Here is a 17,551-nt window from a genome sequence, read left to right on the forward strand (position 1 = left end):
ACAAAATTATAGAAGAAAACTTCCCAAACTTAAAGAAAGAGATGCCCATGAACATACAAGAAGCCTACAGAACTTCAAATAAACTGTACCAGAAAAGAAATTCCTCCTGACAAATAATAATCAGAACAACAAATGCACTAAATAAAGATAGAATATTAAAAGCAGTAAAGGAAAAAGGTCAAGTAACATAAAAGGCATATAATTAGAATTATACCAGACTTCTCACCAGAGACCATGTTCAGGTTGGACCATGTCAGAACATAAACACTTGAATTTTGTTTATTAATTTAATGTAATTAAAAATATATTTTTGTTGCTGGAAGTCAAGCCTAGGACCTTAGACTAGAGGCATTTAGTGCTATATCACCGAAGTTACTTGAGTTTTTACCATAGTAAACATGAGTTCACCTGCTTAAGATTTTAAAGATAATAATGAGAAACTCTTGACTTTTACAAACTTTTCAGAGGGAAGAACAATGCTGTTAAACAATGACTCATAAGGAATTATCAGCAAGACTTAACTGCTTAGAAAAAGCAATGATGGGCCGGAATGCGGCTCAGATGGCAGAGTGCTTGCTATCGTGCATGAAGCCCTAGGTTTCAGCCCAGCAAGACATTAATGACCCAGCCATGGTGGTGCATGCCTGCAGCCTCAGCCCTGGCAAAGTTGATGTAGAAACATCAGGAGTTCAAGGCCATCCTCGGGCTACATGAAGAATTCAAGACCAGTGAGGGATATAAGATGCTGTTTTGTTTTGTTTTTAAAACAGTGTTATTTTGGGCTTAAACATGCAGAACTGGGCTATCTGAAAAGAGTCAGATAATGGATACTTAATTCTTTGCTAGCTACAGGAAGTCTGCCACATCTATTCACCTCTTCATCCACAGTCTTGCCTGTGGAGAAGGATGAGAAGAAGTGAGCATGACTGTACCCCAAACACATGACTGGAGATCTGGATTTCAAGTGGGAAACCCTTTAATGTATGTATGTGAGAACCATTCCCAGCTGTGGGCCACATGAAAGTCTGCCTTTAGGAGACAGATGTGGCTGGTAGTTTTTGTTTGCTGACCCTGGTCTAGATCAAAAGACACTACTGTAACTCACCTCAGTTAAAATACTCAGTGATCAATTCAGCATCTCCCCCGGGTGTCAGGGATGGGGGAGCTAGATGTACTTACTCTATAGGGAAATTAAGGTGGAGACAGATGGGTGCCGAAATATTTGAAAGGTGGTTACATAAACAGAAGGTACTTTACCTGTGTTGTCTTATTGACAAGTGGCGCGGAAAGACAGTTTAAAAAGAAAATTTAACTTAAGTGTACTGTCAACAGGAGCTGCCCCTCCAGGAAACGGATAATCTGCTAAGATTGTTGTCACAGTTCAAGAATGTCACTGAAGGGATTCCCCACAGGGGAGATGGGAAGTAAAAAATCCAGAAGTATTATAAAGCAAACCTGACCTTCAAAAATCCTTAGGACCTCTTGATTAATGTACTTTTTTATTTCTTCAAATGAAACAGCATCAGCCTAAAGGAAAAAAAAGAAAGTGTGTTAAGACAGGGCAGTGCACAAGTGGATAAGGCACAGAGATGCTGGGGTTGGCATACATTTGTGGATATATGTTTGTCAAGTGAAATGCTTCTGGCAGTTTGCTATTTTGGGCAGTAAATACCTTCTTAGATCACATGCTAGGATAAGCTGAAGTTCATAGTTGCTTTACAAGCTGTGGGCTGGGATTATAACCAGTGAAGCTAACATTTCTCCTATGAGTGGAGAAATGTGGCTATAGACAACTAGAAGATAATGGTTTCTGTTACTTTATTGTATACAGTTAAAAGGCACAAGCAATGCCACGGTGTTACTAAGCAATAACAATTAAACATCCACTCCTGGTTCCTAGTGAAGACTATAGCAAGTGACATCATGCATCTCCAAAGGAAGAAAACCCCAAATAGAGTGCTGGATCGTAGGATTATCCTATAAAATGGTTTTCCCACGTTTACCTGGTAACCATAAGTAGGTAAGTAGTATTGGCTGAATGGTTAACCCATTGATTAAAAACCCATAATAGCCATGCTTAATTGATATTTTCAAAGAGGAGCTAATGGTCTCATGATGGTCAGGATTTCAAAGTATTTTGTCACCATTCTTTGTATTCGTATTTATTTTCTGAGGCTCCATGGATGGCAGAGAAGACACTATAGAGCCCACTAGAAGTTATAATGCAGAGACCATGTCTACTGCCAATCACACTCTTAACAAAGCCCAGTGGGATGTGACCAGATGAGGAGCTGGAAAGATCAGTGGAAAATCTCCATGCAATGTGACTTTCAGCCATGGTCCCTGTCATTCCCATAAACCAGGCACTTGTGTGTAATCTTTAAAAGTCCCTGTCTTGGTGAGTTTCCCATCATTCCTATCTACAGATTCCTTCATCGTGTTTGCATGTTAAGCCTGTGAATGGGATGATAATATGGTGTGCTTCTCCATTCACAAAAATGCGTTCATTTAGAAATGCAAAAAAGAAAAAGACAATTCATTCAAGTGCTCATAAGGTGCTGAATTCTATTGGTTGGAGCTATTATGTTGTTTCCGATGTGCATGGGGAAAATGAACTTGGATGAAGATGAAGGGACCAAGACGGAAGTGGACACAGGCCCCACCCCTAACCAAGACACTAGCTATCTGCAGTTGATACCTGCTGGGAAAGGGAAGAATCGATTCTCTCTAACGGAGTGTCACAACAAAACCACACTTGAGGGCAAGCCCTGTGTCCCAGTGTAATTGTTCAGTACAAAGCAAACTCACTGGTATTTTTGTGGATTTCTTATTTTGTTTTCTTTTGTTTGGGCATCTTTTTGTCTTCTTGGGTTTTTTTTTGACTGTTTTGATTTTAGTTTTTGTGGAATTTTGTTTCTTATTTGTACTTATTTTACTTGTGTGTGTGTGAGTGAGTTTGTGTGTGTGAGACACACATACACACACACACACACACACAGAGAGAGAGAGAGAGAGAGAGAGAGAATTGGGTGATTTTGGTATGGAGGTTGGGGGATCCTGGAGGAGTTAGGGAAAGCAAGACATATATTTTTTTAAAATAAAAAATGAAGTTGAATGACTGGTCTGATAGTAGAAACAGACAGTTAAGTTTTGCAGGTTTTCTGCAGGAACCATTTAGCAATGAGGTGAAAATGAAAACATAGAAAGAAAGCCAGTTTCTCACTGGTCTGAGGAGAGAGAGAGAGAGGGCCTTTACCTCTCCTACTTAATCCAGGACCCTCCTTTGTTCCTGTCACAGAGGTTTTCAAACTATACTCCTCAGGTGAATGGCCTCGTATTGATCGATCTTCCTGAAATATTAGTGAGCTAAGGGCTGCTCTGATCACACTTTTGCTTTAATTCCTCCTTCAGGACAGATTTGTTCAGTAGCCAACTGAATAGAGTCTCAGTGTGAAATAGAAGTTTATGTTTGTATGAGGAGCAACTACAGACAGAATTGTAAAAGCAATGTTTTGGGCATGTGTGGGTGGTACATACCTGTAATCCCAGCACTTAGGAGGCCGAGGCCAGAGTATCCTGCCTCAAATACCACCTCTCCCCCAGTCACACTAAACAACCCCAAACCTGTGCATCAAACTAAAACAAACTGATTTTGGAGTCAGCCAGATTTGGATTTTTCTCTCTTACTAATTCTTTGATCTTGATCAAGGCATTGTGCTTCTGTATTTATAAACACACAAGGAAAAGGATTCTATTCTTCCAGGTTGGCTGTGAAGATCTAAAACATAGGGAGGTGTCAACAGAGGACCTGGCATATACTTTCAAATAATGGAGCAGACCAGCTTATTTTATATACTTCAGAATGGTCATAATTTATTTCATTATAAAAAACACCCATGGTCAGTATAAACCAGGGGCCCCACTTACCGGAGTGCCAGGGATGCCAGGGGAGCCTGGAGGGCCTTGGTGGCCAGGTGGTCCCGTGGAGCCCTTGCTTCCTGCTGGTCCCACAGGGCCTATAGCCCCCTTCATGCCCGTAAGACCTGGCTTCCCACGTTCACCTTGTGGGCCTCTGTCTCCTGGAATTCCCTGATCACCCTGTTTGGGGAGAGAAGGAAGGAGTCACCTCTTCCAGCAATGCCTCAGCTGCGGTGAAGAGCAAAACTCTAGGATTCCTACCGGCATCCATTTACTGTGGATCCTCGGGTTACATACTTCCATTCTGTACCCCAGCTTGTACCATTAGCATGTGGGAATATCAATATTCATAATATCTCTTAGCTAGGGGAATATTGAGAGATTAATATACCCAAGTAAAATGCTTCAAACAATGACCCCTCGGAATCACTTAGCATATAGATCCTAGTGACAACAACAGTTGTCTTCATTTAGTCTAGAGTGATGTCACTTTTGAAAGTCCGCACCCACTGGCACGTCAGGTCTGGGTCTCTTCTGTAGTTGTAAAAGGAGATGACCAACAGAAGTTTTTCACCTAGAAAAACTCAAAACCTGATCTGAATCCTATGGCTGTCTCTCCTTTTGCATTTTCACTCGGCACGCATAAGGTCCTTTGGGGTTTCTTCTATAGTCATAGTTTACATGGGTTTCCATATGGAATCAGTGAAGAGAAACATATACCACTCAGGATAGCAAGAGAGAAGAGCTTGAACAAAGTCTCAAAGAGACTGGGGCAGGTGGAGGGAGGGCTGTCTCTCAGATGGCTTGTTCAAGAGTGTATATGAACTGTAAGAATTTGTGAGAATTAGCAACATGATGCTAGACGTATCTGAATGTGAGAGCAGGGTTTGTAGTATTGCCTTTCTTTCATATGTGTGTCTATACTCTGTGTGCCCAAGGGAAGAAGTGTGATACCACAGCAAGTGGTTCAGTCACACGTTTTCAGTGTTCAGTCATATGACTCGGGAAGTAAGGTCTCGGCTGAGTGTGATGGGCTGGTGCTAGAGGGGGTCTGGAATTTACATAATATTCCCTTAACCTTACTGGTCTGTGAAAAACCTGCCTGTATTTGTCTTGATTTAACAAAATAGTGAAAATAAATGAACACTCATAGATATTAATGTGATCATAAGATATAGAAGGTGACACAGACGCTAGGAAGAAAGAATACAGATGGTCAAAATACCAATGCGGGTCTTATTGACATACAGACAGCTTGTGCTTGGAGAAATATGCAAGATTAAAAAATATTAGTACACCTGAATCTATGATCTGTATTCCATGATCATAGTGAAACCTTAACATTATGTGTCTATGGCCTGGTGAGATAGCTGAGCTGGTATCCACCACCTATTGTCTTTTCAGGCCTGAAATTGCACATAGCACCTGCCACTATAGTTGATGTCCTGGATTTAATCCACACAGGCCACATGGTGGAGGGAGAGAACTGACCCGCATAGGTTATCCTCTGACCTCCACAAGCATGCTGTGGCCCATGTGTGTGTGTGCGTGCACACACACACACACACACACACACACACCTGAAAACGGATGTTTAAAAAAACTGGAGAGGAAAATAACCGCTTAGAGAATAGGGACTTGGGAAGATGTATACAGCCATTGAAGACTGCCAGTAGAACAAACATTTTCAAAACACTGTCAATCTAATTTTAAAATCATATATATTTGATATTGATTATAGGTAAGAGTGGAAGAGTGAAATATGCCTGAAGTATCAAGTATTTATCCCTGTGTAAAGATGCCTGGAAGACTTTTTCTTCTTAAATGTGTGTTATCTTGTTTTTTTTTTTTATGTCATTCCATTATCATGAATTTTTCTTATAACAATAAAAAGAAGCCCTAATGAATAAGACACCAATACACAAACACATCTGTGGTCACTTACATAAGAATGGCCCTAAATAGGCTTATGCCAAGTAACAAGTCTTGAGTAACTGGCTTCAGGGACATGAGTCCTACTAGAAAAATAAGATTCATAACAGAAAGTACGAGTAAGTTTTAGTGACAGCACCAGCATCACATAGAGTTGTAGTGAAAGTGCAGATACCACTCAGGTCAATGGAGTAAGTGAGCCAGTGGAATAAGGGGGGCAGTGGAGTAACTGGGTCAGTGGAATAAGGGGGTCAGTGGAGTAGCTAGGTCAGTGGAATAAGGGGGTCAGTGGAGTAACTGGGTCAGTGGAATAAGGGGGGCAGTGGAGTAACTGGGTCAGTGGTTCTTAGCCTGGGCAGTTTTGCCCCCAGAAGGCATTTAGGGATGTCTAATGATGCTTTGAATAATGACAGCTGGACAGACGATGGCGCTACTGTATCAAGTGGGTTGATGCAAATAAGGCCTCTTTAATGTACAAGACAGCCAAACATTGAAGTAGCAAACAAATGTATGAAACTCTAAGTAGCAGTAGCTCTGTGGGTGAGAAATCCCATAGCCGGCAAAAAGGATCTGGGTGGTAGTTATAGCTGGCAAGTGTGTCTCTGGAAGGTAGCAAAAACACTTTCCAAACTGAAATAGAAGTGTAGACTTGGGTCTGTACAACGAACAGACACACCTGTGGCATGACCTCTTTACAGGTCACATTCTATGCCCAGTAGACACAGTGTTTCATATACACCTTCATCACGGCATATTTGGAGAATCAAAGTTGTCTACATGCTTTGGTATGTGGCCAAACAGTTGTATCAGTGGAATGTGAACAGCAACCATAGTAGTGATATACATACGCGTTCTCCTTTGGGGCCTCTGTCTCCAGGTTTACCCATGATGCCCTGGAAAACAGATATCAATGGTAAAAACAAAAACAAAAAACACTGCTTGCCAAAAATCATTAGTCTGACTGATCTAAATGGTAGAGCATTGAAGATACACTTACAAATTAGAAAATTTAAGAATTTATACTATTTAAAAATTTTTTTCATACCTGAGCACCCGGTAATCCATCTTTTCCATTTATGCCCTAAAATGACAGAAAGAATATTTCTATTCCATGTCTGCATATGGTCATAGTTAAACAAACAAAAAAAAATCCCATTACATTTTTTTCTGATACCTTTGTGAATCTGCATGGCAAAATAGACTACACAGTTGGTAGAGTCATGTGCACTGAGTTCAAACTCTGGTATATGTAGAGTTCAAACTCTACAGAACAAATACTTTTGTTCTGTAGCAACTTCTCTGAGATAAAGACTTCCATCTCAGAGAGCAGTTTCTTACAACTCAGGATGTTTTAGAGGAAGGTGAAAGCTTCCATCCTGTAGGGAAAGTGTTAAAACTCAGGATGAACAACTGAAAATCTTTAGAAAGTTCCTGAAACTGAGTGTATTCACTATGCTTCTCCTTCCCATAGTTTATATTGGAGTAAAAGACATCCTCAGACAAGCTGAGCTGCCTGGAAGAGAACCAGAAACAACAGAATTTCTAGACGTGACACTCCATCCTGTTGAGCTACCTGCAAATTGTACAGTGAGTTTCGTGGTTCTGGCATTTGTGGGCACTGTCTGTGCTGGAGTGGGCATTTGGCAATGGGCTTCATTTGTACAAGCTCCTGCAGGTAGCCTCTCACCTAAACACCTGTAAGTAACGTCAGTTAAACTAACCAATTCACCACGTTGCTCTTGCTGATAGCCTTTACACTGTCATTGACTGCCTGTGTGTGGGGACACTCATTCACGTCTTTCCGGGGACAGTATCAACGTAACAACCTTCTAACAAGCTTTCAGCATGGGGATCCTTCTCAGTAAATATTGTCACTTGTTTCTGGGGCTTATTGCATAACATGGCTGGGATATGATCCTGCTATGAAATAAATTGTCAGCTGGGGAAGTATCATTTTTCAGTTGAAAAAACTAGAAACTGAGAGTTGGGAGTCTGTAATCATGGTTTTCGAGACTTCTAAACAGTAGTGTTTTTTTTTTAATTAGAAAATTGGAATTTCTGGGACCTTTAAAAGGTATTTTGGAAGTGGCCATAAAGCCAGCCCTGCCAGAGATTCATAAAACGGACAGAATTGCCCATCAGAGACAGGAGGAAGAAAGGGGCGTGGGGGTCAAACCGATTACCTAGAGCCCTGCTGCAGATGTGGCTTTGAGATGTGATTTGAAGAGAGAGATCAAGGTGAGGGATGGGGTTCCTAGCCAGCAGGCGTTGCCTGGACATGCTCTCTGACAGCCCGAGAGACTTATTGTGCAGGAACAGATTCCACAAGGACACAGCTGCAGACAGCCACCTGTTTCACTGCTGTAAATCACACTGACATCTGCTGCAGTTGGTAACCCAACCATAGGCTCGGGGACTTCTCTGAAGTACCTTGGGAATTACAGGAGTCCTTTAACTAAGAATATGTTACCTAAAGTGTATAGTTCAAAGAATTTATTAGTCCTAAGAACACTAGCCATGAAGATCAAACTGATTAAGGAGAGAATGAGAAACAGCATGTCAGCTGAATAAAAGAGAAATCAAATGTAAAACTGGAATTTATGCTTTGAACCTTTAGAATGTACACAATTTTTTTTTTAATTTGTACATGTATTTAATGATGCACGATCATTTCCATGGTCCGTTGCCCCCACCAGCTCTCCTGGAATCTCTCTTAACACAACCTCCTCCTGACTTTACCGTCTCTTCTGTGGATAACTGGCTAAATCCAAGTGCAGTGTTCACAGGGTTAGGGAAACGTGAATGGTGGCAACCTGCCCTCAAATGTGAATGGCTCTCCCTTCTGCAGCGGTTCTCAACACCAGCCACTGCCTAGCATGGAACACTTGCTCAAATAAGTTTGTCTTTAATGAAAAAGAGTTAAGTATTGAGTTATATCCTAGAAACCCAAGCCTTTAACAAGATGGCTCACATGGGGTAGATAGGAGAAATTTGTTAAGGGGAGGTGACAAGAATCATGGAATGTTATGGTGTACTCTTAGCATAACTTCCTATAGCCAGCACTGCAGGCCTTTCTAAACGAACTCATAAAACAGTGTTATAGATCAGACCCAGAATGTCTGACTAATGGGCATACGGCTTTTGTCTCTTGTGTTGCCTTTTCTGAGGAGATGATGGCCAGACCATGCATCAGCTTTGAGCTGTCAGAGAACTACTTACTGAACAAAATTCCTAAGTGCCACTTACTTCTAGACCTTCCCTTTCGTATACACCACAGCAGATGACCAAGACCTTCTATCAAAGGAAATAGGATGGGCTGAACAATGGCTTAGAGGTTAAGATCTCGAGTTGTTCTCTCTGAGGACCACCTTCAGTTCTTACCACCGACCTGGTGGCTCTCAATCCTTTATAACTCCAGTTCCAGGGGATCCGAGGCCCTCTTCTGGCCTCCACGTGCACCAGGCACCCATATGGTGTACATATACACATGCAGTCACTCATACGCATAAAATAAAATAAATCTTAAACACACTGAATAAACTATGCGAGCTGTCAATGGATGAGCGATCAACTAATATCTCTCCTAGTAATTGACTTATTTTTCTTCAATAAAGTTGCATAAACCAGAGAGAGAGAGAGAGAGAGAGAGAGAGAGAGAGAGAGAGAGAGAGAGAACCCTTAAAACAAAACAAAACACCCTGAACTTTGAGTCCCTGGCTCCTGGCCCAGCATATCCTCAGCTCATAGCTCATAGGAGGACATAGAATATATATATATATATATATATATATATATATATATATATATGCTGGGTGGGGGTGACTGTAACAATGTCATATCAATACTCTATCTATAGCCACAAGCTCTTTTAGGGGATGGGCATGACACACCCCCTGCAGTGTTAGCAATGACAGTATCCAGGCAAGGTCTGTATATGAAGGAGGAGCCTGAGAGGAGATTTTTCTGCTTTAGTTTATCATGCAGGCACTACTTTGGCTAGTTGTTGGTATCTTCATGTTTTTAAGGCCTGATAGACCATTTAATTTTAACTCTGCTGAAGTTACTAGAACTAACAATGAGTCTACTTTACCAGTGCTTAGAAAGTTTCACTTCTCCTCACCGTCACTTAAGATATAAAGACACCAGGTAGAGTTCTAGAAAGTTCTGGAAGGAATCCCCTGTCGGTATCCACTAACTCAATATTTAGAACCTGCTCCTATTTCTTTCTGAAGCTGCTGGCTCAAATCTAAGCTTCTAGGAGGAACATGAAGAGGCAACGTGTGGGGCCGTGATAGGCAGCCTATTTTGGTTGAATGGGGCTTGCTCTGGTGACCCAGTAGAGAACCCTACAAGGGACAGAAAGGCGAGCCACATTCCCAGAGTCAGATGCCTGTCCATAATCCTGTGACTATCAGTCACACAATGTTCCAAGTTTCTGGCATTCTCCACCTCCACAGTTACCTGACTATAGCCAGGTATGCTCCTCCCCACGGTTACCTGGCAACAGCAAGATAGCTCAGCCCACTATAAGAGGGGCTGCTTGGCCCCTCCTTGCTCTCTTTTAAGCTCTCACCTTTCTTACTCTCATCTCTAGCCCTCCTTCCCTCTCTTTCTTCCCCCCTCTCTCCAAGTGGTTATGACCGTCTCTCTCTCTCTCTTTCTCCCTTCTCTCTTTCTCCCTGCCTTTCTAAAGTAAAGCTCTAAAACCATAGACTGTCTCTGATCATCAAGGCTCGCGGTGAACCATGGGATGGGCTTTCTCCTAACAAGCCGTGTCTAACCTCCCGCCAGAAGGCCATCCTGTGCTCCAGCCATAGACCTGACCAAGGACTCTTGCGTGTGGGAACCATCCAGTGCCCCCTCTCCCCCAGCCCTCTCCTCCCTCTGGCCCTGGGGGCCCAGTGCCGCCCGGGGCCCCATTCTGTTCTCAGCTCTTCTGCGGTGTCCAGCATGGGATGCCCAAGACTGAGAACCTGGTACCTAGGGCTGCCACTTGTCCACCACCCGCTGAGTGGGGTCAGTGGCTTTAACAGCCAGACACCCACCCGGGGCCGTGTGGAACCCGCCCAGAGCACTGGAACTCTGGCAGGACGAGGGTTCTCGCCCACTCCCCTCTTTTCCCCACATCCACGGCCCCTGCAGCAATGCTTAGAACATCTCTTAGACAACAGTTTCTAGAAGGTAAACAAGTACTTACTGGCTTCCCCGAGGGTCCCTCTGGTCCAGGAAAACCTGTTTCTCCAATAGGTCCTCTTTCACCCTACAAACGTGTCCCAAAAGGGAAAAATACATTGGTAAAAATGTCTTTAAAAGGCACCCGGAGATGACAGCAGTGCATCCGCTGTAAAAGGTAGCTTACCTGCTCCCCTGGTACTCCTGGAGGGCCTGGGGCACCTGGTTTTCCCTGTGACAAAATCAAATAAAAATGTTAAGAGCCACGCTACTGATGCCACACGCTTCCTGGAGTTTATAGGGCTAGTATATACAGTAATCGGACCAGGACACGATCCAGGGGCTGCAAAGTACACACTTGAGAATGCCGAGGGAGAGCCAGGGATGCTTTCGAACACAGGAAGACAATGTATCCTCACTATTAGAAATCTCTATGTCTTTTTGCCTGGTAGCTCTTCCTTACTCTAGGGTGTGGTTTGGGGGTGGGAATGGGGCGGAGATGGGGTGTGCTGGTGAGTTTTCATCAAGTTGACATGAACTAGAGTCTTTTAATAAGAGAAAACCTTGATCCTCGCAATTCCTCCGTAATTCCTCCGTAATTCCTCCGTAATTCCTCCGTAAGATTGGCCTGGGGCAAGTCTGTGGAAGTTTTCCTTAATTAATGATTGACATGGGTGCGCCCAGCCCACTGTGGGTGGTGTTACCCCTGGGCACTGGTAGGGCTAAACCTGGTGGTCCTGGGTTGTTTAAAAAAGCAGGATGAGCAAACCATGATCTCTGCTTCAGTTCTCTGCTCCAGGTTTCCGGCCTGATTTCCCTGAGGGAAATGTGATCAGGCTGTGATCAGGGCACATAAGCCTTTCAAACAAACTCTTTCCCGAGTTGCTCTTGGTAATGTTTTTTAACCACATCAATAGAGACCAAACTAGGACAAAAGAGGCAGAGTGAGAGAAATTCTATCAGGTTTGGAGTTTCACAAGAGAGCTTCTATGTTGGTAATAAGATAATCTGAAGAAAAGAAAAGCACATTCTATTTGAAAAGCTGTGCTTGGGTAAAAGGTTGAGGAAAATAATTATTTCTTAAAAACCTGTCAATGTGCCTTGTCCAAAGAAATGAGAGTCAGGAGACCCTGGAGCAGAGATAGGAACATGGAGTTTGTCTCATAGGCCTATGTGTTTGAACACATGGTCTTCAGCTGGTGGCAGTTTGGAGTTTGGGGAGATTGTAAACCTTTAGGCTGTGGTTTTACCAGCAAGAAAAAAAAAATTAGGCTTCTCAGAGGTCATTCCTGAAGGTCATATCTACTTCTGGGTCCTGCCTGAGTGCTCTAAGGTTTGATCTACCAACATTTGAAGAAGCAACACTGTAGGCTCTTTCAGCCCCTGCCCGGCCCACCTCAGCTGCCATGTCTGCACTGCTCTGATGGCTCTCAAGTGGCTTCTGTCAAATATTTTGTCACAGAAGGCAGCTAGCACAGTGATCTAGCAGAGACTGGAAAATGAAGCTGGCAGCTTTGCTGCTGGAAGAGAGCCTCCTACTCCGTAGGCCTAATCAGGCCTGGGAAACTCGGTGTGGGTATATGGGTGAGTATCAGAGACTTTAAAGGGCTAGGCCCCCTTTTCAACCTGCATTAGAATTCTGGGAGGCTATCCCCCTCCGAGAAGGAAGAAAGAGAGACATTCTAGGGAAAGCCCTTGGGTAGCCTCAACTACACTGGAAAGAGGCAGACTGTTCTAGAAAGGGCAGGAGTGGGTTCTGTGCACCTCCACTGAGTAGGCATGACATGTCCAACTGATTATATCTTTGTTTCAACTACAATTATCATTTCGATAGATTTAGACAGTACTGGAATATATCTCACTATCTCTACGTACCAATGATGAAATTTAACCGTCCTCTGTTTTGTAGCCATTATTACTACTTGTAGGGCCTCTTAACTGTTTTGTTTTCCAAGGACCAGGTAAAAAACAAAGACCCTTTAAATCACACAACCGCACACATGTGCTAGGTCCATGTTTAAACCCTTTCCTAATTCTGGAGTTGCCAAGTGCTCCTGAGAGTTGTGAAATCCGATTTTTAAAGTACATTTATCAGATGTTAGGTATCCAAATGTAATGTCTTGATATTTCAGCCAACTTACAGCCTCCAAAAATACTTCTGGAATTGCTCAAAAGAACTATCTTTTGAAATTACTATACATGTCTTGATGACTTTGCTGGTACCCAGTGATCATTCTTTGAAGACAGACTTAATTTATGGTCATAGCGGAACGTTTCTTGAAGTCCTGTGTAGATGAATGCAGTGGGAAGATGAATTTCTTTGTGAGTGTAAGTGAGCAGGTTGAAATGGCATTCTGAGTGCAGTTCCAGAAAGAGAGCCCCACACTATGAGGAAGAGTGGCAGGGGTGGGTCCAGGGCCTGAGATTCCGTGTGAAGCCCGCTTTCAAGAAGGATCCTCATTTTATAAAAATTCAGGAGTGCCTGAGAGAGAAGGTAGTTTTCTTTTTCTTTCCTTTTTTTTTTCTTTTATCTTTTTTTTTTTTCCCTTACAGTTATACACATACCTGGTCTCAGTCTGGACAAATTTAATAAAAAATGTCATTCTCTGTAAGACATGTACATGACTGGCAGCATTTTATTGTTTATTTGAGCTAGTTCAGTGTAGTAATGGGGAGGGAGTGTGAGCCTCTTTAGGGATGGTGGCCGAAGGTTTGAGGTGGTATGGGGGGCATGTAGCTGCAGTGGGGTGGGGCTGAGACTAGGGTGCTTTTCCGTATTCACAGTGCTCTTACTACCTGAGCATATGGTCTCCACTGACTTTCTTGCAATGGGATAACTGGACTTTCCCTGCAGGGTCACCTGGCAAGAGATAAATGGGCCTCTTATTCATAAACCGTGACCACAAAATTTTAATGAGGGCATCATGAATGAAGATCAGAAGTATCCCAAGGGCTCCGAGAAATGATTTCAACCTTTCTGGGAGCACTTCCTATTCATTTGTAAAGACCTTGATGAGATAAAAGCATTTGACACCAGAGAGCAACAAAAATGATGGAGAGGACAGAGGCCTGGTTTATGAGGGAACATTAGCAGCAATAAAGCTCTGCTAATAACCCTGGGTGAAGCAAACACCGGGCAGACTAGAGCTGTATGCAGGAGGGAGCCTGACGTGTGTGCCCCAGGATAAGCACTTGGCCCTTGGAAGATGGAGAACTGTGAAATATGCCAGGGACAGAGATACAACAAGTGAGTTTTCAGAGCTGTGCACACACACTAACACACAGCCATGGATTTACTAAGAAACTTGGGAAGGAAAAACAGAAGAAAGATCAAAATTAAGAAAAGACACGCCAGGGACGAGAGAGGGACAAGCTCTGGGCAGTGGCTGCCCCCAGAGTCACAGTATACTCCAAGCTTCCTTGACCAGTAGCTACAGTCTGGGTATGGGCACAGAAATATGTAACTGAGCTAAGATGAGATAAACCCAACTCACCGATATGCCGGCTATGCCTGGGGGGCCCGCTGGGCCTCGATCTCCCTGTTGGGATAAAGATAGAAATGGCTACTTACAATGATGTCTATGGACTCTTCGCTTTTAGAATCATTGCTCAAAGAGTAATTTGACATCTGTTGTGTATGGAGGAAAAAAAAATCTCAAAGCCTTACCCTTACCTAGATCAAGAGTTACAGCCAGGCCTAAACACACACACACACACACACACACACACACACACACACACACACACACACTAAAAACTAAATGTCCTCAACAGGTCGTCTTCATATACCTGCTGTTTATACATGTGTGTGTATTAGTGAAGAAGATGCTGTGAATTTGAGAGGGTGTGGGGCTGGCAGTGGAGTTGGAGGGAGAGAAGAAGGGGTAGAAATGACACAAATATGGTACAAATGTATATCATTCAAAGAAATTGGATTTGTAAAGCTTTGTTTGGCTATGATAAGTGCTACCGATATTAGCGTGTATGGAGAAAGCTAGCAGAGCAGAAAACAATGAAGGCACAAGTCCACCTATTATGTTTTCTCCCTCTACATAACAAAGCGATCCATAACCCTAATGAAGAGCATCATTTAAGATATTCCTCTGTCTTATTTTAAGAGCAAACCATGCATTCTTACAGCTAAAGCTAGTTAATATTTAAAATTCTACCCATAATAAACATCATTACTGTGACCTGAAAGATTAATCGTACTGAATGTTTTCTAGAAATCCCTTCTTAACCTCATCCCAGTGGATGCGAGGGTTAGAAGAGAAAGGCGGAGGATTGAAGATCTGTGGTTCTCCTCTGCTGACCTGCTAGAAAACCTATTTAATTGCTCTTAGAAACAGAATGTGTTGGGTGCTTTTCCAGAGGCAGTGTGATGTTTCAGGTACAGCTGACAATGTCTTGTATGCTGGTGATTACACATGGGATAATACAAAGGCATTTTAAAAATAAAGATGTATTTATTTATTTATTTATTTATTTATTTATTATTTAACGTATGAATGCTCTATCTGCACATACATCTGGCTGCCAGAAGAGGGCATCATATCCCATTACTGATGGCTCTGAGCCACTGTGTTGTTTCACAGTAGGATTGCCACGGTGATACCATGCCATTTATTTCACAGAACTTAGAGGAGCGGATTTCCATTACGCTTGTCCCAAAGAAGTACCCAATGTTGGAAGTGTTGATATCACAGCAACCCTGCTATGACTGCAATCCACTACATATACATATAGGAACTTCATGGGTCAACCAAAATGTAAGGAAAAAACAACCAGGAAAAGGATATACTTGTGTAATTCTCATTTGTTTTTATCTTGACTATACTGTAATGTTTCCTCCAGTGGAAACTGGTACATATATGATAAATGCTAGTGTTCTGAAAGCCTCCACTTTTGAGACTCCTCACACCGTTGGGTTTCCCTAATCATCTTGCCTCGTGTGTGAGTACAGTCAATGTGTACATGGCTCCCAGCATCTCATTCTCAAACATTTCAGCTTTTGGCCATCAACATCCCAAGGCCCTTGATTCATGTATGGTTCAAAGTTTTCATTATCCTCCACTCCCTTGCATGGTCTGATTCTTTTATGCCCAGTTAAAATTCTGCAGTCACTTGCTTTCATATCTCCCTGTTGTTACCATTAATCTTCTCTTCACATATCTGTGCTTAAGTGTTCGCTTATGCTTATCAAAGCTAGGGCATCGTTTAAACCCACTCATCTACCGTTCTCTATCTTTACTTGAAAGTCCACTCTTGGCTGCGGAAATGTAAGCAATTGTGGGGACTGATCTGACTATGCTTAGCGACCATGACTACTTCATACTTCCTTCTTTCACTTCCTGACTACCCATCATGCTAGTTGCTTAGTCACAAAACTTAGAGTCTTCCTTGACAACTCTATTCCTTACACTTATCTAATCAATCAGAAAACCCTGTTTTTTTCTTTCCTCAAACAGTGTCTATAATCTAGTCATTTCTTTCTCTACCCACCATATCTACTCTGAGCCAACCAACATTAGCTTCCACCTGGATGCTGGAATGGCCTGTGCTCTAGTTCTTCAAAGGCCCATGTGTTGAAGACTTACTCGCCAGCCTGTGGTGCCATTGGAAGATGGTGTAATCTTTAGTCTATGAAGCCTCACAGGACAAAGTCAGGTCATTAAAGGGGTGATCTGCGACCACAGCCCTCTCTTGTCTTTCAATCTTTGCTTTCTGGCTACCACATGCTCTTATCTATTGTACTTCTTCACCAGACTCCAAAAGCAATGAGAACAATCAGGGGAGGAAACCTCCCAAGCCATGAGCTGAAACAACAGTTCAACAGTTCTCTCTCTCTCTCTCTCTCTCTCTCTCTCTCTCTCTCTCTCTCTCTCTCTCTGTGGGTGTGTGTTTGAGGTAGGGTTTCTCTGTATAGCCCTGGCTGTCCTGGAACTCACTTTGTAGACCAGGCTGGCCTCGAACTCAGAAATCTGCCTTCCTCTGCCTCCCAAGTGCTGGGATTAAAGGTGTGAGCCACCACGCCTGGCTCAGTCTTCTCTTTATAGGCATTTGTTACAAAGCTGACAAACACCACCTTCTAGCTGGCTTTGTTTCCTTCCAACTCAGGTGGCTGTGTTGTTCTTATCAATGGCTCTGGGTTTTGCTTAGGGTCAAAGATTAAAGTCTACACTGGCAGATAACCCTCTTTGTTCATGCTTATTTAGGTTCCTGCTTTGAAACACGAGCTTACTTATTTTCTAATATACCATGAACCAAGATAAATGTACCAATCCCACATCCCTGAGACAACTTTTATCAAAATTACTAGATGTTCTTGTTAGTTTATGACAAATTAAGACATTCTAAAGTCACCCGGGAAGAGGAAGTCCCAGCTGGGGAATGGCTCACTAGGCATGTCTGCTGGGCATTTTCTTAGTTAATGATGGCTGTGGGAGGGCCCATCCCACTGTGGGTGATGCCTCCACTGGGCAGGTGGTTCCTAGGCTGTCTTAAGACTTCAGCTGAGTGAATTAAGGAA

At 42.8% G+C, this 17,551-nt stretch overlaps 1 protein-coding gene across 4 annotated transcripts in view; it reads right to left on the reverse strand.

The window, feature by feature from the left end:
• Col19a1 (collagen type XIX alpha 1 chain) overlaps positions 1–17,551 on the reverse strand; it is a 313,337-nt gene that overhangs the window by 18,556 nt on the left and 277,230 nt on the right. For all 4 annotated transcript variants that reach the window (XM_029483553.1, XM_021163060.2, XM_029483550.1 and 1 more), the window contains 7 exons: positions 14,517–14,561; positions 11,210–11,254; positions 11,048–11,110; positions 6,896–6,931; positions 6,699–6,743; positions 3,928–4,098; positions 1,461–1,527 (listed from right to left, as the gene is read on the reverse strand). In XM_029483553.1, coding sequence (XP_029339413.1) covers positions 1,461–1,527; positions 3,928–4,098; positions 6,699–6,743; positions 6,896–6,931; positions 11,048–11,110; positions 11,210–11,254; positions 14,517–14,561 — 472 coding nt within the window. The remainder of the gene's footprint in view (positions 1–1,460; positions 1,528–3,927; positions 4,099–6,698; positions 6,744–6,895; positions 6,932–11,047; positions 11,111–11,209; positions 11,255–14,516; positions 14,562–17,551) is intronic.

This window comes from Mus caroli, chromosome 1 (genome assembly GCF_900094665.2).
Source record: "Mus caroli chromosome 1, CAROLI_EIJ_v1.1, whole genome shotgun sequence".
Taxonomy (NCBI): domain Eukaryota; kingdom Metazoa; phylum Chordata; class Mammalia; order Rodentia; family Muridae; genus Mus; species Mus caroli.